Source organism: Pungitius pungitius, chromosome 8 (assembly GCF_949316345.1).
Source record: "Pungitius pungitius chromosome 8, fPunPun2.1, whole genome shotgun sequence".
Classification (NCBI taxonomy): Eukaryota; Metazoa; Chordata; class Actinopteri; order Perciformes; family Gasterosteidae; genus Pungitius; species Pungitius pungitius.
The window spans coordinates 3,230,817-3,258,265 of NC_084907.1; the positions used below are offsets into that span (position 1 = coordinate 3,230,817).

Below are 27,449 nucleotides of genomic sequence, written 5' to 3' on the forward strand. Positions count from 1 at the left end.
TCTGTGTGTGTGTTTGTCTTTGTGTGTGTGTTTGTGTTTGTGTTTGCATGTGTGTGCAGTTATATTTCTCTCTGTTTTCAAACCAGGATAAGAGAGAGATGTGAGTGAGACAGGCGGCGAGGCAGAAGCCAATCAAAGAGACCGTGTGGGTGAGGACGAGAGTCAAACATTAAAGTAGAGACAGACAGGCAGAGACAGACAGGCAGAGAGACAGACAGGCAGAGACACGGACAGGCAGAGAGACAGACAGGCAGAGACACGGACGGGCAGAGAGACAGACAGGCAGAGAGACAGGCAGAGACACGGACAGGCAGAGACACGGACGGGCAGAGAGACAGGCAGAGACACGCACAGGCAGAGACACGGACAGGCAGAGAGACAGGCAGAGACACGGACAGGCAGAGACACGGACGGGCAGAGAGACAGGCAGAGACACGCACAGGCAGAGACACGGACGGGCAGAGAGACAGACAGGCAGAGACACGGACGGGCAGAGAGACAGACAGGCAGAGAGACAGACAGGCAGAGAGACAGGCAGAGACACGGACAGGCAGAGAGACAGACAGGCAGAGACACGGACAGGCAGAGAGACAGACAGGCAGAGACGTCTTTAGAGGGAAGAGCAGGGAATGAGGTAGTGAGACAGACAGAAACCAGTCATGCAGAGTGAGACAGGCCGCCGTGTCTTCTCTGCATTTCTTTATGAGCCAACATAAGGATAATAATAATAATGATAATAATAATAATGATGGTAATGATAAAAATAATTAGACTACTAATAATGATGATAGTAATAATGATAATAATGATGATGATAATAATAACGATAATAATAATGATAATAGTAATAGTAATGATAATGATAATAATAATGATAATAATACCACTCTCGTTGGTTTTTGACAAGGCCTCTGTATGCTGCAGTGGAGTGGAGGTGGGGGGGGGTGACGGGTTCAAATTCTGTCACAGAATTTGAACCCGTCTCAATGTCTTGACGCAGTGCAGCGTCTCCAAGGCGATGTTGATGCTCACGCTTCATTCTCGTCCCCAGCAGCTCAAACAGCACCAAGACAATTAATACTTTATGTGCCTTTATGTACCAAGTGTAACAATAAACACACACATCTGCTCCATGGCTCCACCTGCAGATTTAAACAAGGTTCAGCTGTTAGAATTTGCAAAATGTGCAAAACTAGGAAGTGTGTTAATGAAGGGAATAATTCATTTGTTTTTTTAATTAGATTTACTCTTTGCATATACATTTAATTTACAATCGTTCATTAGAGGAGGAAGAGATATTTAATGTGTCTTTTATCATTCCTAATTTCCCCTTTATTTATCCAAAGGAGGTTTTGAATCTCTTTTACGAGGTCAACATGTGAGGACAGAAAGGAGACGTAAAAACAACGTGGTAAAAGGACACAGAAAAGAGACAAAAGACTCAAGTGTTTGTTTCATTTTGTTGTTTGTCCAAACAAGGGAAATTCTGTGAGTGTCCTCCAGCAGGGACCGTCGGTAAATGTTTACGATGACATCACCATCCCCCCCCCCCCTCCAGACTATTCCACTCCGAGGGGTACCGTCTGCAAACAGCAATAAACACACAGAGAGACAGAAAGACAGAAAGAGAAAGACAGAGAGACAGACAGAGAGACAGAAACACAGACAGAGAGACAGAGAGACAGACAGAAAGAGAGACAGAAACACAGACAGAGAGACAGAGAGACAGACAGACAGAGAGACAGAAACACAGACAGAGAGACAGAAAGACAGAAAGAGAAAGACAGAGAGACAGACAGAGAGACAGAAACACAGACAGAGAGACAGAGAGACAGACAGAAAGAGAGACAGAAACACAGACAGAGAGACAGAGAGACAGACAGACAGAGAGACAGAAACACAGACAGAGAGACAGAGGACAGACAGACAGAGAGACAGACAGATAAGAAATTAGATGTGGAACTTGACATCTGATTAGTCTGATGATACAGTGACGTCAGTAAATCCATCACACACACACACCGGCACACGCACACGTACACACACACTAAGAAAGATGGTCTTGATTTGAAAATAACCTGCCGGACCAGTTTCCTCGCTGTTTTTGAAAACTGGATTGAAATAAAGCATAATGTGTGTAGGTGTGTGTCTGTGTGTATATACTGTACGTGTGTGTGTCTGTTCAGGAGGAGTGCTTCCTTTCATCCCTTTAATTTGTCTTCCACGCTCTATCTTTACGAAAAATGGCATCACAAAAATGGCATCTTGCAGATATTCCTAAGCCAGCCCACCCCCCCACCCCCCAACACACACACACACACCTGCACTCACACACTCATCCTTTGAATTGGTCTGAAATGAATAAAGAGCTGAAATAGTTTGAACAACATTTGTCTGAAAGACAACAAGAGCAACAAGTGATTTTTCAGTATTGAAAGTTACAGAAAGACAACATTCCAGTGGAAGTGTCTCACATCAACTCAGCGATGCCCCAGCATGCAAAGCGCTTCCATTAAAAGGCTGGGAATATATTTGATTCTATCCGTCTGTTACTAAACAGTTACACTGTATGTATGTCAGGCTTTTATTGTGAAAGGGAAGAGCCCCAAAAGCCTCCATATTTACAAAATAATGTTCACTTTCACAACATGAGAACACTCAGAAAAGGCTTCAATAATAATTTAGTAATATTTCGCGTGACAGTTTAGTTACAACAACACAAAACAAACAGAGGACAGACACAAGACAAACACAAGACAAGGACAGGACAGACACAAGACAAACAGAGGACAGACACAAGACAAACAGAGGACAAACACTGGACAGACACAAGACAAACAGAGGACAAACACTGGACAGACACAAGACAAACAGAGGACAAACACTGGACAGACACAAGACAAACAGAGGACAGACACAAGACAAACACAAGACAAGGACAGGACAGACACAAGACAAACAGAGGACAAACACTGGACAGACACAAGACAAACAGAGGACAGACACAAGACAAACACAAGACAAGGACAGGACAGACACAAGACAAACAGAGGACAGACACAAGACAAACAGAGGACAAACACTGGACAGACACAAGACAAACAGAGGACAAACACTGGACAGACACAAGACAAACAGAGGACAGACACAAGACAAACACAAGACAAGGACAGGACAGACACAAGACAAACACAAGACAAGGACAGGACAGACACAAGACAAACAGAGGACAGACACAAGACAAACACAAGACAAGGACAGGACAGACACAAGACAAACAGAGGACGAACACTGGACAGACACAAGACAAACAGAGGACAAACACTGGACAGACACAAGACAAACACAAGACAAGGACAGGACAGACACAAGAAAAACACAAGACAAGGACAGGACAGACACAAGACAAACACAAGACAAGGACAGGACAGACACAAGACAAACACAAGACAAGGACAGGACAGACACAAGACAAACACAAGACAAGGACAGGACAGACACAAGACAAACACAAGACAAGGACAGGACAGACACAAGACAAACACAAGACAAGGACAGGACAGACACAAGACAAACAGAGGACGAACACTGGACAGACACAAGACAAACAGAGGACAAACACTGGACAGACACAAGACAAACACAAGACAAGGACAGGACAGACACAAGAAAAACACAAGACAAGGACAGGACAGACACAAGACAAACACAAGACAAGGACAGGACAGACACAAGACAAACACAAGACAAGGACAGGACAGACACAAGACAAACACAAGACAAGGACAGGACAGACACAAGACAAACAGAGGACGAACACTGGACAGACACAAGACAAACAGAGGACAAACACTGGACAGACACAAGACAAACAGAGGACAAACACTGGACAGACACAAGACAAACACAAGACAAGGACAGGACAGACACAAGACAAACAGAGGACAAACACTGGACAGACACAAGACAAACAGAGGACAAACACTGGACAGACACAAGACAAACAGAGGACAAACACTGGACAGACACAAGACAGACAGAGGACAGACAGAGGAAGCCCACGTGTAGATGGGAGAGGGAGAGGTGGCCTGGGGAGGGGGACACAGTGTGAGATAATGAGATAGAGACGAGAGGTGGATTTGTTATTCTTGTGGGGTGTTGCACAAACGCAGACAGACAGACGTTACCTCACACAGCTGCTGCAGTGAGAGGAGAGGGTGACAGTGTGTGTGTGTGTGTGTGTGTGTGTGTGTAAACCTGCTCCCTGAAGCACAGTTTTTGAGTCAAATGTCAAGCTTTTATAGGAGTGTGTTTCCTCTATGTGTCTCATATTTATTTAGCTTTTTGTCTCTTTCTTATTTAAGCCATACTACACACACACAGACATATACAGTATATATATATATATACACATATTAAACTATTTGAGCTTCTCTGTGGACCCGCTCATCACCAGTTGACCCAAGGGAACAGAAGAGCACCCCACCTTTAAAAAGTAGATAAGGAGCTCCCTACCTGCAGAGGAGCTAAACACTCACCTCAAGTTTAGGATGCCGGTTGTTGTGTTATTTGCTGTGAAGATAAGCATGAGGAGATGACGACGCTCTCACAAAAGACATTTGTGTAGTAAGCCATTTAAAGTAAACATTCACCCCCGAATCGTTGCTGTTTCAGGGGGTGTCAGTGGTGCCATCGAGCCACAGTCCTCTCAGCAACTCTTTAAGCCCGCCCACTTCATAGCTGCCCAATCAAATGCAGAGGATTGGATTTAAATCCCTCTTGTAGCACAAAATATGAAGCCATACTTTTAATGATCTCAAAAGGGAGCTTATATGACACTGAATGAAGTGTTTTCATAAAGAGCCAGTGTGTTAGGAGCCATCGTTTGAGGGCAGGCTGCGGATGAAGTTCGGCATCATTTGTTCTTTCCGCAACGTTGTGTACTTTTGGCTTTTGTTGAGATTTGTTCCCATAAAAGGTGGAAGAAAACCCACACTCTCACGCACACACATGCTGTACACAAAATGCGGCGGGATTGCTCAAGCCTGCCGTTTTTCGGTACAGGGCTGAAGTCAGATTAGTGCTACTTGCCTGTCTGCTTTCACGGGGGAAACACGCTTAATCCCCGCTTTAATCCCACCTGCGACGGGATTGGCCGCCGCCTAAGACTCTGACGGCTATTACCCAGAATCCACGCAGCAGACGCCGGCTACCACACACCTGGGCCGAGAGACTGTTTGTTTTTAGAAAATTCTGCATACGTTCCGCTCACTAATGATGCATGTCGAATTGAATTAAATTGAAAACTCTCAAAGAGGAGAGAGAGGGGGGGGGGGGGGGGATTTGGGTGAGGAAAACGACAGTGAAGGGAAGAATAGGGACACAAATGGAGGGAGACTAGTGAATGCAATGTGCAGAACAAGAGAGAAGAGCAAGCACAGGATGAAACTGTTTTGACGCAGTGTGAAGACACCGAGGGGAAGGAAGATAAACACAAGGATGATGAAAAATGAAACCACAAAGAAGATGGAAGAAGAACCAACATGGCTTTAAAAGGAATAAAAAACTATCCAAATGGTCCAAAAACAACTCCCAAAAGACTGTTTTCACAGAAGACACTTTGACACGGAACTAGAGCTCCAGAGTGGCTCCACCCACATTAAAGTAAAAGTCAAATGGGAATGAAAAGAGCGCTCGAGTTGAACTTTGAACTAACAAAGACGACGTGGGGGGAGAGAACAGTGAAGGATTTATTATGTGAAGCGGACGTAGTCATGGGGACGTTTCGCATTGGAGCTGCTCCTCTCACGGCGCTCGTTTAGCTTTAAAAAAAAGAAAAAGAAGATGGCGGCGTCCCTTGAAGCCGCACTCGAGCCTCCTGAACAGCGGCCCACAAACCGAGAGGTGGCATCACGGCGACTACACCTGCATCCACTGCATCCACTTCTGTCTGCGTCCATCTCAGGGGACCATTTTGTTTTTTGTTAGATGTGGTCTATTAGGTGGCAGCGTGGTCTCCGTGGTTACGCTGCTCGACCTGTAATACTTTTCTTCCTAAATGTAAAATATAAAATCCATTTATTTGTGCACGAAATTTAACAAATCAGCGTGAACTCCACCTGCTGCTTATCCCCACATCACCAAGGTGGAGGATATAGATGATGGCCTTTGTGATAAATGTGGACGTAGACTCCTGTGTCACGGGGGTGGAAACAGCTGTGTGGCGTCTGATAAGCCTCCAAACTTTGGGATCTATTACTCAAATGGGCCTTCATAGATTGTATTTCATTGAATCCCCCCCCCACACATCCCCTCTTTGAGACCAATGCCATTTTCATTCTGAGCACCGAAAAACAAGACGGTGATGAATGCACACACTCAGAACCGGTGATTCACCCACTCCATTCTTCAAAGGATGGGTGCGATAAAGAAAGAGAGAGAGAGAGAGAGAGAGAGAGAGAGAGAGAGAATGAATGACCACACCTGGGCGTCCCTTTTTGGTGACTCAGCCATTTTTTTTGACGGTAAACTGACTCACAGCCAGATGGACGATGGGTCTCAGCCGGCTGCCTCTGCCAAGGCAACGCAGGCAAACACCGGCTGTGCAGAGGGGGGGGGGGGGGGGGGGGGGGGAAGAGGTAAGACTTAAACAAATAATATGAGTTGATCTCCCCGGGTTGGTTTTACAACGAGGGTCAAACAATGTACCAAAATAACAGAAGAAAATAATTCAAAGATAGATCTGCCTTCTGCATATTTGTCACCCTTTCATAATCAGCAGCGACGGGTCGTCATAGAAACAGAACTCTCTATATTTTAGGTTAAAAAAAAGAGAAGACATTTTTAAATTCATTAATGAGTTAATTACCACAAACACTGTGGGAGTGAATTACACGGCACAAGTATATGGAGAGCAGAATGTTACACTTCTCTTTTTGAGTGTTCACTTTTGTGCAGCTGGGCAATGAAGCCACTTTAACACACAACTATAAACTCAAGCAGACCTAATTAACAAGTTGACTCAGATGAGACGTGCCCATTGGTCCCTGGGGCCTGTCAATCACGGAGGTGACGTAATGGCGTCTGGGTTCTTCGATCCCTTCCACACACACACACACACACGCACACACCACTCAATATTTTCAGGTCAATTCATGTCCACTAAAAGCACTTGTTTCTCTCACTGAGGCCTAAATGGTTATTTGGAGTGTTTTTCTCTTCTTCTTTTTGGTCTCTCCTGCTCTGAGCCTCGTTGTGAAATCTCTCTCTCTGCGTTTAATTCCTCTGTCGGGCTCTTTCCCATAATGCCGTCTGACACTTACAATAACAATCGGAGGCTGTTAGTGTCAAAAAGAAGCCTTTTAGGGGCAGCGCGGTGCCGGTGAGGAGTTGCCCCGAGCGATGACCTCACAGGCGACGTCGGCAGCGCTGTCTTTCACCGCTGGACGGGTTGGCGTTTTTGACGTCACCACCAGTCACTTAGACACAGAAACAGAAAATAATGTCCAGGGTCGAAAAACACACACGTCAGCTTTTTCATCGTCCACAGGCTGCTTGAGGTTTTAAGCGAAAGGAGAAGGTGGCTTTTATTTTTTGGAACATATTGACACTACAGAAGGTGTCCTGTGTGTTCATTCCACTGCGAGGCTGCTGCAGACGCTGCTGAAGGCCAACTCGTGTAGCCCGTTTCATGTTGTTGTCTGTAGCCTGATTCGATTTAGTTTGGCACATTGAAGAGCCTCCTGCTGGGTGTCGCCTCCAGCTCCATCGCTGCCGTGCCGAGCAGAGCGAGAGACGACTCCTCCACGTCTCCTCAGGCCCCAGAGAACCGTCTCACCTGGGGAGATGTTGCTCACCGACACCCCCCCCCCCCCCAAACCCCCCCTTTGCCTGAGAGCCTCCTTTGCTGACCCTGTCTCCACTGGCTGTTTGTTTGACCCCCCCCCCCCCCCTGCACCTTCAGTCCCCCGACTCGCCTGTTGGGACGCCATCCATCCCGAACGTGACCCCCGCGAGCCTCACGCCTCACGAGCTCGCGTCGTCGCATCAAACACGCGCGAAAGAAACAAAAGTGACACAAACACGCTCACACCGCAACACGCGCCACAAAAAACACCGAAAATAACCGACAGGGAAACAATTCACCTCACGCGCCGTTCGCCCAGAGAGAGAGAGAGACATAGACCTAAAGTGAGAGAGAGAGCGAGAGGGAGAGAGAGAGGGAGAGAGAGACATAGAGAGAGGGAGAGAGAGAGACATAGACATAGACCTAGAGAGAGAGAGAGAGAGAGAGAGAGAGAGAGAGACATAGACCTAGAGAGAGAGGACCAGACGTCCGTTGGCAGTTGAGTCGCTCCTCGGCTCGATCGATCGCTCTCGGAGGAAGAGGAGGGAACCCGGCGAGAGGACGGAGGAGGAGGAGGAGGAGGAGAGCACAGCGAAGAAGGAGAATTTTGGTTCATTTTGTATGGGACTTCTCTCCTTCCTATCGCTCCCACCCTCCCCCCCACCCGGACACACACACACACACACACACACACACACAACAACCACCCCAGAGGGTCTTCCTCGCCCGCAGTGCCGATGCCTGGTCCCGGGGGCTCTGCATGTTGAACTTGATGGGTGTTTTAAACTCGACCTCCGCCAATGTCTCCTGCACGTGTAACTGCCAGCGCCTCACCTCCCTCCAGAGCATGGAGATCAGTAAGTAACTTTCTACACCTCTTTAACCCCCGACGTCTCTCCCACCGGGACCGGGACCCTCCCCGGGGTACCTAGCTTACAGAGTGACCGGCTTCAACCGTCACGAGCCCGCTGGTTTTTCCGCTGATAATATCGGGCTTTTATTATTTATTGTCGCTGTCATTTTAATCCATGACATGTTATTTATTGCGTGTAAGTTTGAGTTTACCCCCCCCCCTCTATGAGGATAAGTTAGCTAACATTAGCTTTATTATCAGACTTGATCGTTTGTGATTAATAACCATTCCATTCTGAACTTGAACCGCAGGGATTCAACCTCCGCCTTTTCTTCCATCCTCTTTTGTGAAGGCGGATGTCTGTTCGATGTGTGGCCGATAATTAAGTTTCATTCTCTGCGGGTCGCGTTCCGGTCTCCGCTTCTGGTCTCGTGCGGGGCCGCTCGCTCCGTTCGAGGAAGGAGAAACAGCAAAAAGCGGCTCTTTCGGGGGGGGGGGTTCGGGGCTGCGGGCTTTACCCGCTGCTTCGTCATTCGAGCAAAGCGGAGCCAGACGTCTGTCTAGCCGCCGTCTGCCTGCGCGCGCGCCCCCGTGCGCGTGAGCGCACTGGTCGTGTGTGGTCGCATCCGGGAAATCCCTGCGTTTGTGTGCGTGTGCGCGCGGTATGTTTATACTTTATGTGTGTGTGTGTGTGTGTGTGTGTGTGTTCGTCTGTTTCTCTTTTCTGGGAGGGGTCGATGCACTAACCCGGGTGGGTTAGGGGTTCGACTCCCACTTAGGGGCCCCCATGCTGACGGGTCCAAATGCTCAAAGGTCACGCACGAAAGCTGTGTGTGCGTGTCCGTCCACCAGGACCGACTGAGACATCTGAGCTGAAACCAGGAAAGATTCAACTGTGGACAACGAAAACAATGTCCACCTCTCCCAGTTCCCCCAGTCCAACGTGTCCAGCTGTCTAAAGTCTGCAGGAACAGCAGCCGTAGGAGTCACAGGTTCATTTGGTGACCGTCTGACCACGAGTGGACTATTAGAACTGAACATGTTTAGTTTTGGACTTTTATTTATACTGGAAGCAAGAATTTAGCTTCCCAAGTTTATTGGCAGACCCCATACACAGGTGTTACTCAGTGCCTTTTACCTGAGCTCTACTAAATGATCTTGAACAGCTGTGCAGACATTTCGACGGCTCTCATTGTGGGTTTTTTTTCCTGTGTTTGATTTGGAAGCAACAATCAGTGAGGACACAGTGAGCAATGCGCTCCCCTACACGTGTGTGTGCGAAGGGTTTGCGTTCACCGGTCATTCATTTACCACGCAGAAAGACGGAGGTCTGAGACTCACCCGTCCAGGTCAAGAGACCAGCAGCAACATGGACGTGCACGGGAATCTAGACAGGTGGAATGCTGATGCTTGTAGAAGTAGAAGTAATAGCAATCGTTCAGCCAACTGCGGAGAGTTGCCTGGACTTGTAACAGAAATACAAGATAAGAATGCAGGCAGGCAGACACACACACACACACACACACACAATTCCTGTGTCTGAGAGCAGACATGATGTTTAGTCTGGGAGAAAGACGGAGGGAAGCAGTCAGACCAAAGGAGGGGAGAGAGGGCGACGACTGCGTCAAAACTTGGGAGGAAAAAAAAAAAAGGAACAAGATGTCGGGGGAAAAAAGACTAAGCAAAATCAGCAGGAAACAAGGATTGAAGATGGTGTCCGAGGTGATGCAGGAAGCGGGTTGCGAGGCTGAGACCAGTGGCGCATTGGCGTGTTTGTGTATGAAAGCCAGATTAGGTTAAGTCTAATAAGGGACATTATGCAGCGGAGTGAGACGGAGGAGATGAAAGACACAGTGGAGGGAAGTCTAACAGGATAATCCACGTTATGCACTCGACATGTGAGGTGATCAAAGCACCACGCAGACGTGATAAAAAAAAGACAGGGTTTCCCTGGGTCTTTACTTGGGAATATGTTTAAAATAGATCCATAACTGGGTGGAAAAAACTCTGAGTAACGACAAAGACATGATAAAATGAGAATGATCTGTAATCAATATTTTCTTATGTGGAAACCCAAAAGCCAAGTAGTTAGCTATAGCTACAAATGCAGCACTGTATAATGTTGGGTATAATGTTTTGTTACTTCTTTTTTGTATTTTTTAAACGGAAACCGAATTGGTCAAAAACAGGTTTCCTTAGGATTTGGTCCCATTACAAATAGATATGTCCTCGATAGCTGATGATAACACAAAATAAAAATAAAATATACCTATCTGTCTGTGCGATCTGAATGACGTTGCATTTCTGCACGCAGCGTCCGAGCAGGCCGGGCTGGCGCCGTGACGGCAGACTCACACTTACCTGTGACACACGCATGTAGGCAAACGCACATCTGTTCTGAGCGGCAGACATTGGTAGTCAAGGCACATGACATCAGCATTACTCACGGGGGCCAGCCTTTGCGCGTGTGTGTGTGTGCGTTGTGTGTGTGTGGCGCAGTGAAGTCATGGCTTGTATCGGTTCGTACGAATCGTTTCCTCCCAGCAGATTGGTTTCCTGAACATTTGTTGCTACACGTCTGGCAAGTCCCCGGCACCTCCACAGTCTGCCCCTGTAGCCAACACAAATGTTGTGTGTGTGTGTGTGCGCGTGAGTTCAGCTGGAGGATAGCGCTATTTATTTTGATAATTGAATTTGAGGAAAAGAGTCAGAGTGTTCCTGAAGTGGGTGAGAGTGACACACACTGGAGGACGCTCTGTGACTGGGCTTTTTCTCTGGTTATCACACATTCCTGTATTTGTCTCAAGTTTGATTCCTGCAACAACTCGAGTGCCGTTGAGCAAGACAAAGAAGTTCTACTTGAGAGTTGTTTTTGAATCTGTGTTTAATTTAATTTCAATCTGCTTTGTTATTTTTGGTAGTTTTCATCGTTGGAAAATGAAGTCAAAAACAGCTGCGACTTAAAGGACAGTGCGTTAGCGTAGCATGAACCTGCGTTAGCATGCTTATGCTACGCTAGCGGCCAAAGGGCTTTCGCTTTTCAATGACTCAGTGTTGTTCCTTAACTCCAATTTCTCCTTTCTCCACCGCTAGAGGACGCGGGGACTCACTTCTGCGCTCTGAGCCGTGGCGTTAGCTTCTAGCGTCATCTTTTCAACACGTCGTGTTACGTCCTTCCAACACCTATTGTAGACCCGTGGCGGGATGGGAGACGGTGGGCGGGGCTTAGGGGATGGTCAGTATCGATCGTGGTATTGGTTGACAACTTGTTGAAGCCGACCTGAAACGAGGAGGGCAGCAAACGATATAATGCTTTGGTTAAAGCTCCGAGACTTCCATTGAGGCCTTTTAGCGTGAGACACGTCAATCAACTACAGGTGGTAACAAAGGTCGCCGCCCACCCTACCTGAGTGGTCCCAGGTATTCCATGAACCCAAACAACATCCAATGGAGACAGCTGTTCTTAAGCATGCGACAAGATTGCATTTCACATTTGATAATAGTGATGAAGTGAGCTTAGACGAGTCATATTTTACGTATTTAACATATTAAAAACGTTCTGCTAATGTTGCTGGTGTCACACACCACAGCCTGTGCTTCTAGTTTATGCTGAATGGGGCTTTTACATTTGAAATTGTCAACAGTCAACATGTTGACTTCCTATTTATCTTGAAAATATGAAAGAGTCACATCCGGCTTTGTGACCGCCATGTGTCACTCCTTCACCGTCATGTGTCACAAACGTCCCGCTCCGGCGCTGCAGCTGCCATGTGACACACAGATGATGTTAACTAAACAAGAACACCATCTTTTTTTTTTTTTGAATACGGATCCTTTCGGCGGCGTCCCGAGTTTTCCTGTTTTGTCATGGTGGAATGTGTGGCATCTATTGATAGATTAATATCAATAATCCAATTTAGTCATGGTTCGGAGTCCTGGATTGGATCAGCGGAAACAAAGGGAGCAAATAGAACTTTTATAGAAGCACCGCTTACGTGGTGTAGTAATTTGCCATGATACCGATGGCTGATTATTGATATTACAGAATCTTCGATAATTAGCACCGTTGCTAGCTCTCCTCTTGCACATTTTAAAACAGATTTATTGTGGACCACTTTGCATTATATTGGCTCAGCGACCTGAAAGCATTGATGCAGCTCTCGTTTGCATATTTTTACAATGAGGATTGCCTGTAATACTTTAGCTGAATTCAACGTGGCTCCGTTTCACCACCAAAAAAAAATCATTATTTTAATGCTATTGGTTGGGTAAGGACGGAGATCCTTTTAGTATTTACCGCTGGCTCCTTTAATCAGTGATAATTCAACCCAATTCATTTGTTGATTATCTTTTGTATTAATCTGCCTCTGAAATGCAGTGGAATATAATTATGGAGGAGCATGACTTGGAAACACTCAAGTCAAGCAGCTGAAAAGCCTCATTGGATGGATTCCATGGCTGTGCTTAAGGGAGAGACGCTTCAACAAACCCAAAACCCGAAACCAGAGTTTGACTCCGTCAGGGCCGGCGGGTGGTGTCTCTCGTCTCTTGTCTTTTAGTCCTCATTGATTGGTTGTCTTTATTCTCCTCCGGTCAGTCTCTCGCTGCGTCCCTTTTCTTCTTCTCCCTCACTCAGTGACTCATGGAAATTAAATGACCGAGTCGGTTCTGGCGGTCCTCCTGGACATATTATGTAAACCTCTCTCTGTCTGGCCCGCTCAGAAGTCCGTGCGTGCACGTCAGCCTGCGTCCGTCCCTTCATTTCCTGTCTTCGGGTATTTCCGAGGCTGATGTTGTGATAGTCGGCTGAGGATTAGGTACTATCTTATGAGGATAGAACATAATTATACATAAGAAAAGGGATGGATTCTGCTCTGGATCTGCTTTTCCTCGCCGCAGATAAAGTGCGCGTTGACGGAACGCCGTGCGGATCAAACTCGGCCTTTTGTGTTGGGTTCGTTTTTTTTCTCAGATTGACAGCTGGCATTGTCCCCAGCCGGAAGGGCTTTAATCCTCGTGGTAGATGAGCGCGCGGTAATTTGTCCCAGAAGATATTCTCTATCGTCTGCGGGGTGCTCCAGGCTCACGCCCCGCTGCGGTTTCCTGCAGGGACTCCTCCGCTGGGAAACACTACCACTTCTGTCCACAGTGGCCGCCAAAACCAACACCAGACCTTCTCAGAGTTGCTTTAAACGTGTTTTGTTCTGTAGGCTCATGGGTACTGTAGGATTTATAAACCCCAATAATGCCAAACTAAAAAATACAATTCTATGTTATTAAATACCTATTAGTATATGTATATAAATTTAACTGTGTACTTTCTACTGTCTCTAATGTCTTTCCAGCACCTCTTTGTCCTTTAAAGCTTCTTGCTGATCTCCTTCCCTCCTTGCTCACATCCTTTTTCCCTTACTCCCTTTTTCCCTTACTCCCCTCCTTTCTTTTTCTTCTTCCCTCGTGCCTCACATTCAACCGCTGAGCCCTTCATTGTCTTCCTGGTCTAGACGGCAACAACACGGAAACCATGAAACAAGGCGAGTGTCCTCATGCTGGTATATGCATATGTAGATGCAGGCAGCAGTGTGCGTCTATGGGTCAAGGTCATCGTCACTTTGGGGGTTGTGTGTTTGTGTGTGTGTGTGTGTGTGTGTGTTTGTGTGCGTCTGCGCTCTCCGCATATAATCTGCATACAAGACAGTGTTCAGCCGAGGCCCCTCGTAGCTCCACGTTGGCCCATTAATTAGTCTGAAGTGAGGAAAGGTCCACACAGAGAGCGTCTGAGGGCGACGACTGTCTAATAGATCCTCTCTTGTTTTTTGCGTGTCTGGTTCTTACGTTTCTATATTTGTGGTCTTTTTTTATGTCGATTCGACCTAAACAAAGGGGAAGTGGTTGAAGGATGGTGTACTTTCTGAATGATTTGTGTTGATGCCTTCAGTTTACCCAGTAAGTTCTTGTGGAATAGAGTTAAATCACTTATTTTTGTGAGATGAAAATACCCTTTTCTTTGGAGTTGCTTTGGTGACCGTCGGGTGGAAAGGTTTCTTTGGTCCAAAGCCAAAGTGTTGGATAAATCAAGTGACCAGGAAGCGGTCCGAGCCGGGCTTTGCTGCCAGTTGGCTTCGTGACATGAAATGTTTGTAGTCTGACGTGAATTGGTCCAAACCACAATGTGCTGCAGGAAGTTCAGTCCGATGGGAGACGTTGGATGGATGATGACTAAAAATAAAATGTAAGATGTTTGAGTTCATCTCCAACTGAATAAAATGTCTGATACTATGTGTAAAAGATATATGTATGAACCCGCCTGATGGCAACAATAAATAAGAGAGAGTTGTCTGAGCAGGCCTGCACGAGTACTTGACTCGTGGATATTCAGATGTATGCAAATGCTTGTTGTCTTGATGTGTGCTTTCATTTTGCATATGAAACCAACATGGCTGTGCATCTGCAGCGAGACGGAGTGAAGTGAGGCATTCTGGGTGCCTGGGAGGGCAAAGGTCAGGGGTCAGGGCAGGAGAAGACAGGGAGTGCGGGCGGGTGGGGGGGGGGGGGGGGGGGGGGGTCACAATGGTGATGACTGAATTTTGTGTGTGTGTGTGCATCTGTGAATCTGTAACATTTCTATGAGCCTCATCTTCACGCTTTTGTTTGGTTGAAACATCTAAACTCAGGAAGCATGAGACCAGTTTCATTTACTTGTTCCATAGATTGCAGATTAGGGATCGACACCTAAAAGGGTTTTATTATGACAAGCTCAACAAATATCAGCAGTAATTATTGCTTCATCATGATGTGTTCAAATGCAATCTTGTAAAATGTAGTTTTTGGGTGAGAAACCTAAATGTTTTGAGTAAAACCATTTAATAGTTTAACAGAACGAGAGCACGCATTAGAGCAGAATTATCAGCACGCGTTGAGTTCACTCTAGAAGCACTCTAGAGAATTTCATTATTTGACATATTGACATGGAAAGAGTTTAAGTTATCGATCCTATATCTGCCGACGCGCTCCTCACACAGTGACACACACACACACACACACACACATTATGAGTCGTCATTCAGTCAGCTGGTCCTGAGTCTAGACAAGAGACACAGACGGACCCCCCACCCCACCCCCCCAACACACACACACACACACACACACACACACACACACACACACATGACCTGCTCCTTCATGACCGCGAGGCTACACCCTGCACACACATGCACACACAGACACGCACACACACACACACACAGACTGAAACTGAAGACTGCGTCTGCCTCACTTTGCTCCCAGGCTCGCAGGAAACAGCTGGGACCACAACATTTGCATCCATAAAGACGCACGCACACACACACACACACACACACACACCCTGACCCCAACTCTCTGTTCATATCACAGAAAAAAAGATTATTATTCTTTCTACTACTTAAAAAGCTCAGACACAACACAATTTTTCCAAACCCGCGTCAACGTTAACAACCCCTCACACACACACACACACACACACACATGCTGTGTTGTGTCTAGACAGAGATGCAGACTACAACAACACCCAAATAGTCAAATCCATTTCATGCTTTTGGGGCCAAGAGGACATTGTTTGTTCATTCATGTTCCTCGTGGCTGAGATCACGTCTGAAGGAGGGTCCTGGTGATTCAAAGTGAGAATGAAAATCAACAAATGGACAAACGTCTTTACCGATGATGATGATGATGATGATGATTACGGACCAAAAAGAAAATATAAAAAAAGTAAAATCTCATCAGGCTTTTGAACAATATTTCTGTTGCATCATTGTGGCGTCGGACTCATCCAAAAGAAACGTCTCCTTCAACTCAACTGCTGAGAAAAGACTTTTCTCTTTGTGAGATTCCAAAGAAGAGGAAGTTTGAGGAGCTTTAAAAATGTCTGCTCGTTGTTTGTGTGTGTGTGTGTGTGTGCGTGTGCACCATACAAACAGGAGGGAGGGTCTCAATGCAGGAATAATTCAAATCATAAATTATAAACACACCTGAGCTGACAGATTCTTGGCAAATTCCACACCTTGTCCAGCACCACCCCCCCCCCCACACACACACACACGTACACATTTATATGGACACATGGGGCCCGTCTCGTTTCCCCCCCCCCCCCCCCCCCCCCCCCCCCCCCCGAGGGCACGCTGCCAGCTTCTCAGCCTGTTTGGCCATCCATCCATTAAACCTCCGTTACTCATCCACGGAGCCGCTCGCGATAAACATCTCTGACAGCGACGCTGGAAAGAAATGCCGACGACTTCAGTCAAGGTCGGCCGCCGACTTGAGTTCACGGGAAGGTCAGCGGGACGAGAAACAGACTCACCAGGTGCGTAACCTTTTTTGCGGAAAAAAAATAGGGCCTCTCAAGCCAGCGTTTTTTTATTTTTTCGAGCAGACGGTTAAATATTTTGGCTTCATTGCGCCTCCCTCTGCGCGACCTTTCCCTTTTCTGAAGCCTCTCCCCGCTGCGCTTCATTGGAACGCCTTTGTCCCGCCGGGTCTTGTTTTGTGTTTCTGCGGAAGACTTTTGTTTTGTCTAAAGATGTGGCTATCTTTCTCCTACACACACACACACACACACACACACACAGGAGAGGGCGAGTTGACTCACGCGGAGGATCTAAAAGGGATTTGAGTTTTCCTCCGGCTCGAATCCCTTTTTGAGCCAGGTGTTTCTACTGAAGCGTCGGTGCCTTGCTCAACGGTAACATCAGCAGGTTAGAATCCCGTCGGGTTAGAATCGGTGTCCCCTTTGTTCAGCGGCCGGTCTCTGACACACAGACACACACACACACAGAGCATGAGCCATGTCGGTGTGATACATTAGCATCATTCAGAATATTGACCCGTTTTCCACACACACCACACTAAACTGTAGCCACAGTGAGACGGGATTTCAATTCATTACCGTTGTTTATTAATGTGGAATTGATTTTTCCCACACAACAACACACACACACACACAACCACACAAAGGGTCAGACATTCAAAGCACTCAGACATTGTTGTGTCTGGCCAGGTGTGTGTGTGTGTCTAATGTCTGGCAGAGCTGGTTCTGGTTTAATAGAAAAACTTGTTTGGACAGGAACAACACGTCTGACACACACACACACACACACACACACACACACACACACATCGATTTGTCCTCGAATATGTTTTGGACTCGCTCTTTGTCATTTAATGATCCCTGAAGAAGATAAAAATGCTGAAGGTCTCTTTTAAACTTTTAGAACACTTTTGTTGAGGCAGCCTCGACCTGAGCTTTTGGACCCTTTTTATGTTATGCTTACTAAAGTTTTCTGCTGTTTAAAAGTTTAAGATAAGAGAAAATTCAAAAATAAAAATAAAAAAGGAAGCCATTGCAATTAGAGCACACTTACATTAAGTAAGTGTGCTCTAATTGCAATATACAATATACAATTAAGGTGGACGTCATGAACAGTTTTGATCAACCCCCCCGCACTCTTCAATCATTGGACGATAAAGTACAGCTCGTACATAATTGCTTAAATACAACAACCACAGCCTTCAACGTGTCCAACAAGTAAATGAAACGGCTCCAGGAAGGACAATGTTCTTCTTTGGCTGGTTGGACCCAACAGACACACCGATCCAGTTTATTCTTTATTTATTGACAACATAAATCCTCATTTGAAGCTCTGAATGCAGTTTTAAACGGATGTTAATCGCTAACCTTGGAGGATACGTGATAAAGATTAATGTGACATAGGTTTAAGATGGAAACGCTTTGGCTCAAGGACACAATTACACTGGTATATACACGCATATACACACCCACCATGTGAGACTGTTAATGATTATTGTCATGTCTAGTACCACATTGGACCACAGCCATCACACACACACACACACACACCCCTCTGCATGTGCTCCATCTGACTTCCCTCTTTCTTTCACATTCAAATGAACAGTGTGTGCGTCTGTGTGAAGAGGACTGAGTGTGTGTGTGTGTGTGTGTGTGCGTGTGTGTGCATGCGTGTGTGGGGGTGCGAGACGACAGGGGTAGTCTAGCTCCCTCTGGGTAGAATTCTAATGAGCATCGCACACACACACACACACACTCACAGAGCCAGACAAGCACCTCATAATGAGGTTTGATTTTCATATGTTTCAGACAGAATGCTCTGCAGGTCAGCCAGTACACAGAGGACCAGTGTGTGTGTGTGTGTGTGTGTGTGTGTGTGTGTGTGTGCGACTCTTACTGATTTCTGTTGGACTTTAGGCCCTCTCATTTTTTCCCTTGTGAACATTAATGTGCGTCTGTTACAGCACTGGATGTATTGCCTGCTTTGGTCTTGGGTTTTGTCTCCATGTGACCAGTGTTTGTGATGTCATCGTCTATTTCAGTTTGATTTGCTTTATTACATTAAAACTCGGTGTCCGTCACACACGGCTCCGCTTTGTGCTTTTACTCCTTTTCCGGAGAAGGGCATTTTTAAGATGTTCGGAAAGTGAACCAAATTGAAAGGATGTTCAGATGAGTTTGCCCAGCGATGCAGGAAGTGCTCCTCAAACTCGACCCCCAATCAGCTGTTCCACCAATAATAATAAAAACAATATATTAATATGTGGGCAGAGCACACGTCTGTTGTTGCTAACCTTTCACAATAAAATCCCTCGGTGTCACTCGGGTGAACTGAGAGTGTTGAACGTGGATGTTCCCTGGAACGAAGCAGTGTCCCAGTGTGTCCTAGTATGCCGTGTACTGGTTGGCTCATGTGGCAGAGGCGCGGGGGGGGGGGGGGGACTTTATGGCTATACAGTGTTAATGAGTCAAAAATGTGTCATTTATTTATCACACGGCAGACAGAACATAGAGAGACGAGAAAGAAGGAGACGGATTGAAACAGGAAGGGATGATAATTGACCCCCCCCCCCCCCCCAACACACACACACACACACACATCTCCATTTTCCCACTGTTCAAACCAATAGTGGGAGTTTTGTGGACCAAAGTTCCCACACTTGTTGGTTGCACCATGACTGTGGCTTCCAAAGTCAATGGAGTGTGTGTGTGTGTGTGTGTGTGTGTGTGTGTGTGCATGTGCCCCCCTCTTCCAACCCATATTGCTTTTCTCATGGAAATTGGCAAGCAAGCAAACTGTGCACCTACGACCTATAACTTTCTCTCTCTTTCTCTCTCTCTCTCACGCACACACACACACACACACACACACAGCTGTCTGGGCTATTTCTGACTACCCAGACTGTCGAGTCATCCCGAGACTGAGAAGGCAAAGGGGTGGGGGGGTGGGGGGGGGGGGGGGCATAAGCTCCTCTCTCCCTTCCTGCCCTTTTTCTCCTTCCTCGGCTCCCTTTGTTCTTCTCTTTTCCGTCATTAATCTTCTTTCTCTTCCAGCCTTCTTGTACCGTTCTCTCCCCCCTTTGCGTCCACCTCTTTGGAGCCGTTTCCTTTCTCCCTCGTTCCCTCATAGGTTTCTGTGTCACTCGTTTAGTTTTTCATCCTCCTTTCCTTCCCTCCGCTGCTCATTTCTCCATCCAGCGTATTTAGACACGTCGGATTGACTTCCAGCATCCCCTCCTCTGCCTCCACTCCCACCTTCCTTCCTTCCTTCCCACTCTGTTTGCTTCATCCCTGCCCCCCTCCCCCGCCTCTACCACCTCTCAATCTGTCTGCTCTCCCCGAGCCATTTGACTCGGCAATGACCGCCTGTGACCTTTAGCTGAATGCAAGACAAGGAGGAGGAGGAGGAGGAGGAGAGACGGAGAGCAGGCAGCGGATGACAAATGAGCTAATTGCTTCGGATGAACCGTAGAGTGTCTGCCTGGCTCGCGGCCTCCTCCCGTCTAGACACCCCCACGGAGGGAGGGGTGTTTTTTTTTTTTTAAATCTTTGGTTTTGGACTACAGGGCTGACCTCTGTCGTATTAACGTCTCCGTGAAGTTGGGGCGTTTACAGGAGACAAAGAAAGTGGTCAGAAGTGCGGAGGGCCGAAGGTATCGTGGCGTTTCCCCCCCCCCCCCCCCCCGATGCGGCCAAAAAAAACCCCCGACTGACTGCCGACCTGCAGGCGAGGGGAGCCAAACGTAGTCAGTGCAAGGAGCTGCAGAGCACACTTTGTTCTGATCTGAGCTCACAGTGCGGAGCTTGGCCCGGCGTCGAAGGAGCAGAGCTACGGCGAGCCGTGCTTTGGCCCGAAAGCATCCACCATGAGTCACGTCACGCCAAAAAGGTCTGAACGGGAAAGGGCGGGGCGGAGTACGCGGCGCATTCATTCCTCGTGATGCTTATTCAGAGGTGTTGAACAATACGACTTTTCCTTCCTAATAAGCGCTGGACCAATACTATATTATTCTCTCTTCCAACACCTGGGCGTCAGATTAGCAGATCACGTGACGAGGGAGGCGGGGGCCCCGGTCCATTAGACTCCATAATGCAGCTATGAAGGGAAACCACCTCGCTGCAGAGGAGAAACGTCTTCCTGGTTCTCATAGTTGTCCACAGCAAGGCAGCGAAGGTTTTGTTGCGTTTGAGTGAAGACGAGAAGAGAGAGGACGAAGGGCAAGGACGGTGGAGGGAAGGAAAGGAGAGTGGAGGGAAGGAAAGGAGAGAAGGAGCCGTGGGAGTGTTTGGAGTTCAGCACCAGCTGATGGAACAGAGAGACAGACAAGCTGTTGTCAAACACACACACGCACACACACACACACACACACGCACGGAGGGCGAGGCTGGCATCGTGTGTGTTTAAGTGTCTGTTCCCTTTTGCCTTTAATAATAACACTTCTCCAAGACCAGAAGAGGAATGTGATCTGTTTAGGTTTCATTATTTTAGTCTGTTTATCTTTCCTTGTGTGCGTGTGTGTGTGCGTGTGTGTGTGCGCGTGTGGGTTATTTTCCCCCATCCCTCTTGTTGCTCAGCACCTCTCCTTGATTCCTTCACTTCATCCTTTCCTCCCCTTTTCATATGAATATAATAACAAAGATCATTTTTCTCACCTTCTGTTCTTTCAAACCATGAAGGAAAGTGAAGTAGAACCATGTGACTGATTGTGTACTCAGTCCCACAGTGTGTGTGTGTGTGTGTCTGTGTGTGTGTGTGTAGCAGCAGTTCACACATTACACCTTTACTGAACTCCCTGGTTTTCATGAACCAGCTGATCTTAAATTTGGGTCTTTAGATATTTGAAGTGGATATAAGGAGGCGCCACTGGGCGATGGTCCATTAGTAATTATTATTATATGTATATATATAATAATAATATCACACTCAACATAAATTATGATTAAGATTATCTTTTTTCTTGTGAGATTTGATCTATTTGGAGAAAATGGACTTTGAAACTTTATTACTTAACATTGATGGTATTGATCTGCACTGATCCCTCCCCCTCCCTTTCTCTCTCCCTCTCATCATTATTCTGTCCGTCCCTCTGACCCATCTGCGTCTCCCAGACGCTTCCACCACCCCCCCCCCCTCCCCTCCTCCCCCACACACACTGACCCCTTTTGTTCACAGCTATTGTGTGTGTGCTGTGTGTGTCCAGAGTGTGGGAATGTGCAGTGGGAAGAAGTTGACGAGCAGGCTGTGTGGAGCCTCAGAGTGTGTGTGGACACACACCGTGTGGGACCCTCAGAGTGTGTGTGGACACACACCGTGTCGGAGCCTCGTCATGTAACTCAGAAGAATTTTTTAAAACTTTCTTTTATTTTTCGAATTATTATCGTCTCAGGAATACAAACATATCGATATCTATTCATCTAGATATCTATAGATCTATAGATCTAGATCTATAGATATCTCATCGGGAGCGAGGGAGTATGCAGCCGTCGTCAGGCGGCCACAACCATGACAACTGTGTCCAGGCGCAGCTGTGCGGTGAGTCTCATCATCAACACAACGTCCGTCTCCAGTTTCACTCTGGACGGGTGGACATCGATGCTGTCTCCTGATTGGATGCGTGTGGGTTAGAAGTAGAGAATCCTGCAAGCTGCAGGTGGTTCATCCACAGGGTGAAGAAGATCACGATTTCATTTTAACCTCGATGAATTGAATATATTTATATATATATAGCTTCAACAGAAGGCGTTGAGGAGGCGTGATGATGAGAACACGTTTTGGGTTGCCAGGTTGTGAATCATCCTCCGGTTTTACTTGAAAGTAACACATTCATAAACCTCGCTTGCTCATTGACATGTTGGAATTGATGAATGGATTCTGGAATTATTGGACACGTTCTCCTGGAGGAGGATGAAGAGGGGCCAGAGAGTTTCGTTGTCTCCATGGCAACCCATGATGTCCTTACAAATGCCTTATAACTATTCTATAACCATGAGAAAATGACTTATTGACTAGTAGTGATGAGATGCTGTATAGTTGTGGGACCTCAGAGTGTTCGAGCTGCTCAGGAGGTCGGCTTCACCATCCTGATGTAGAAGTGTCTTTGAGCCAAAGTTCAAGTGCTTGTGAAGTTATTTCCAGCATGTAGCTGCTGTGTTGTCTTCTCTAGTGTGTCCTTCATGTCCTTCATGTGCTTCATGTCCTTCATGTCCGGCTCATATTTCGCTCTCTTTCGTGTTTGGGAAGTCTCTCTCGTCACTTTTGGGTTTTCAGAGGAGCTCAGAATGAATGGTTGAATTCATCAAAAGGTTATGAAACGATGAGGAGGAGGGGGGGTCACCTGACTGTCTGCGTGTCCCCTGGCGTTGTGTCATAGTCAGCTGCTCAGAGGAACACAACCAGAGTGTGAGAACTGGTGTGAACTGTCTGACGACCGGTCTGCAGCGTTTGTGTGTGTGTGTGTGTGTGTGAGTGTTTGTGTGTCTGCAGGCTACTTCATGTTCTTCCAGCTGACGTGGCCCTGACCTCCGCCTGCTCCTTTTGAAAAAAACAAAAGTGTGAGAAACTGCTGCGGTGTGGGTGGGGGTTAGGGTGCAGGAGGTGGGTGGGAGGGGCCTCGGGGAGGGGGGCGTACGGGCAGACTGCCTCTAAACAAAGGTTGCCCTGTGTGAGTCTGGTGTGTGTGTGTGTGTGTGTGTGTGTGTGTGTGTGTGTGTGTGTGTGTGTGTGTGTGACCTCTCCTGAGGACGACATGTGTGTCTGGACTTTGTCTGAAAGCTTTTCGTTTTTCTCAGAAACATACAAACCGTGTTGTTTGATTTAAACTTTAAACCCTTTTAAAATAATAAACAGAAATTTCAAATCTTTTTTTGGATTTATCTACAATAGCTTTCCTTTTTTGTTCCAATTTTATTTCTATTTGTTACTTTATATTAATTATCATTCTAAATGTTGGTTAGTATTTATTTAAAGAATATTCCTCATATTTGTATTTATTCTACTGCGTTATTAATTTCTAGATTTTTTGCTGAACTGAACCTTTTTTTCTCTTATTTTGTTAACACCAAAGCGAATTCCTTTGAAAAACGTAATAAACGTTATTCTGATGAAGCCTTTTGTTAAATGATGAAGTAACACTAAAAGCAAAGTGTTTCCTACTGACTTTAATAAAGTCACATGTTTCCCCCGAAAACCCAAATCCTATGCTTCCCACAACACAACAGGATGGAGTCTTCCCATCCGACTGCACACTCTGTTCAGCGGCCTCTGTTGAAGGCGCCCGATGACATCACTGTGACATCACCGCGGGGGGGTCATTCCTTTCTCACAGCAGGCCTGGGACTAACCTGGCGTGTGTCTCTCTGTGTCCCTGCAGCCCAGCTGGAGTTCGTCCAGATCCTGGTGATCGTGGTGGTGATGATGGTGATGGTGGTGGTCATCACCTGTCTGCTGAACCACTACCGCCTATCGGCGCGCTCCCTCCTGTCCGGACACGCCCCCGCTCGCAGGAGACACCTGCCATTGGCCAACGTAAGTGTGTGTCCTCGCCCCCCCGGTGTGTGTGGAGTGGATCCAGATGTGGTTTTCTATATTGGATCTGACAAGAGATGGGCGCTGGAAGAGTGATTAGATAGAACAGGTGGTCTCATAATACTTTATATGTGTTGACATTGCAACCTGAAGATCTCAAAGTTCAAAGATGAAGGATTCATCTATTTTTTTAGTTCTAAGGATGGAGAAGTTGTTGTAAAATTGGGTCTAAAATTGTGGAAATTAAATAAAATGCATTTATTACGGGTATAAATGAGACGACTGAATAGATCAACTTAAAGAGATGCCCCCCCCCCCCCCCCTCTCTCCCTCAGGAGGGGAGTCTCTGTTCCTCTGAGACAACGGGGACGACCAGCAGTCTGAACGAGGTGAGTAACGTCACCAGTGGACCTCACTGTGACACGGGTGTGACGTTGGACTAATCGGGTGTCTCTCCTCCCAACAGCACCAGGTGTACAACACCCGCCCTCCCGACAGAGGGGTCCACCCGTCCTACATGCGGCGGGAGCCTCAGCAGTCCCAGACCCAGTCCCAGACCCCGTCCCAGACCCAGACCCAGACCCAGTCCGGGCCTCCGCTCCAGTCCCAGCGCTTCCAGCACACGTACGCCCCGAGTCGCTTCCAGCCGACCTACCCCTACCTGCCCCAGAGCCTCATTGATCTCCCCCCCACCATCTGCCTGTCGGACGGGGAGGAGCCCCCCCCCTATCAGGGACCCTGCACCCTGCAGCTCCGGGACCCGGAGCAACAGATGGAGCTGAACCGCGAGTCGGTCCGAGCGCCGCCCAACCGGACGGTGTTCGACTCGCACCCCATCAACAGGGCCAGCTCCTGTCTGCAGGCCAGGTAACCACAGACAGGTGTTGGGGGGGAGGGGGGGCATTTAAGGGACTCGCTGCACAACCACAAGGACCCGTCTTCAGTTAGCTTCCAGTGTCTTTTTAAGGGGCGGGGCTTACAGTGAAGCCTCCTTTTATCATCTCACGACCCTACACCCGCCTCCCACCTGTCTTAACCTCCGGCCCCCATGTGTTTTTGCCTTCAGTCTGCAGGCCCCTCCCCCCAGCGTCCACTCTGGCGTCAGCGTGCTGGAGGCCCAGGAGGCCTCGTCCCGCCATCACAAGCAGGGCCCTCGGGTGGAAGGGGCCCCCCCGACCTACAGCGAGGTGATCGGCCACTACTACCACCCAACCTCCCTCAGCCACGGCCATCGGACGCCGTCGGCCCCGCCCCCGTCCTCGCTCATACACGGCCTGCTCCGCCCGCCGCCCCAGCAGCGGGCCGGCCCGGGCAGCGCAAGCGCGAAGAATACCAAGGAGAAATCCCAGAAGCCCCAGCAAGTCTGACGGTCCCGCCTCCTCCTCCCGAGGATTGGATCTGTCGCCCTGCTCAGGAAGCGCTCAGCAGCAGCCGGAGGGGAACTACCGGGGCGAAAGGGTAAAAATGGCCGAAAGGCCTGGATGGCGTTGGTGGCATTTGGCGTGAGGTCAGCGGTCTGCGATGGGCCGCGGGGAGCAGTGGGGGTAAAGAACTCCCGGTGAGAAACATTGGCACTTCCTGCTCCGCGGCCTCTCATCCCTGTTGAGAGGAAGCACTTCAGACGAACCCGCGCCGGTGATGTCAGAGGACGCGAAGCTCCTCCTCCGTCTGACTGATCGAACTTCATCCAACTCTTATAAATATTTACTCGTTCTGTTTGTTTCTTTAGAACTTCCTGCCTGTTTGTTGGTTGTGTTTTTTTTTTTTTTCTCTCCGCATCACGGGGGCCCGTCGCCACGTCAGGGTATTTCCAGAGAGCGTAGCGACGTGGTTAGCTTAGCGCTGTTAGCACAGAGCTAATTGTCGTTCTGCCTTACAGCGACTAAACGGCGCCGCAGTTGTTCGCATCGAATCCTTTTGAAAGTTTGTTTTGTTTGTCGTTACCTGAAGAAGGTTTGCACAAAGTTCAAGACCGCAATATGAGTGACGAGAGAGACAACAGAAAGTAAAAGGGTATTTTTCTAAACTAGATAGATTTGTATTGTAAAGATGCTTTTTCTTCTTCTGTTGTTATATGTTGTCTAGTTTTAGAGAAAGAAAACATCATTAATCTGTTGGCGTGCCGACTTTCACTCTGAACTTTTTTGGCCGCATACGTATTGGTACGTGTTACATTTTGAGTACACACACACAGACACACACAGAAAGACAGACATACGTATGCGAACTAAGAGCACGAATTTACAAGTTATTTATATAATTGCTGAAAAGAATTGCACTATTTTGTAGTATGCGCAAGATTGGAACGTGTGGGGGAGACTTTTATTGTGAAAAGATCTGTGTCCCAGAGGCTCACCAGGGGGTCTGTGCGCGCGGCGCATCGGGACGGGGTCGAGTCTGACTCCAGTTTTCACGGACCCGGATCCGCCGTCAAATCAACCGTTACCATTGAAACCTGATAAATCCTAATTTATGCAAAAGCTCGGAGTCCCGCGAGCCAACCGGCAGTCAGCGTCCAATCAGAAGCTCTGCTCGTAGCTCTCATCCCATTGGCCGCATTGTCAGCCAATCCCAAAGCTCCAGCGAGTGAGCCGCGCACGCACCCGTCCATCAGACTTCGTCCCATCAAACAGATGTCTGAGCCAATCACGACGGGGTGTGATGTCATCAGCGGAGACGGGAGAGTCGAGCTTTTGATCCTTTTTTTATTGTCATTTTCTTTGTTTATCCTGCGAGAAGAGAGTGAGAGAGAGAGAGCGAAAGAGAGAGAGAGAGAGAACCCATGCAGATCGCCAGCCCTCACCTCTGTAATGCAACACACACACAGACACACACATGGTGTGTCCCCCCCGGTGATGTCACCCTGACGCAGGTGTCTCCG

The 27,449-nt window shown here is 47.6% G+C and overlaps 1 protein-coding gene across 2 annotated transcripts; it reads left to right on the top strand.

The window, feature by feature from the left end:
* The first annotated feature begins 8,183 nt into the window (after positions 1-8,183).
* Positions 8,184-26,332, top strand: pmepa1 (prostate transmembrane protein, androgen induced 1). Of its 2 annotated transcripts, none has more exons than XM_037490740.2 (5): positions 8,184-8,703; positions 24,414-24,568; positions 24,904-24,957; positions 25,035-25,435; positions 25,635-26,332. In XM_037490740.2, exons 1-5 carry the CDS (start codon positions 8,607-8,609, stop codon positions 25,933-25,935), a joined length of 1,008 nt encoding a protein of 335 aa, XP_037346637.2. In that variant the 5' UTR covers positions 8,184-8,606; the 3' UTR covers positions 25,936-26,332. The 2 variants fall into 2 exon arrangements, with proteins under 2 accessions (XP_037346637.2, XP_037346638.2); XM_037490741.2 differs by lacking the exon at positions 8,184-8,703 and adding an exon at positions 22,273-22,576.
* The last annotated feature ends 1,117 nt before the right edge of the window (positions 26,333-27,449 follow it).

Bases quoted from the DNA above. Each gene is read 5' to 3' on its own strand.
- pmepa1 (XM_037490740.2), top strand. From the start codon at position 8,607: ATGTTGAACTTGATGGGTGTTTTAAACTCGACCTCCGCCAATGTCTCC. The intron at 24,958-25,034 runs GTGAGTAACGTC...TCCTCCCAACAG, and splicing joins CGACCAGCAGTCTGAACGAG to CACCAGGTGTACAACACCCG. The intron at 25,436-25,634 runs GTAACCACAGAC...TTTTGCCTTCAG, and splicing joins AGCTCCTGTCTGCAGGCCAG to TCTGCAGGCCCCTCCCCCCA.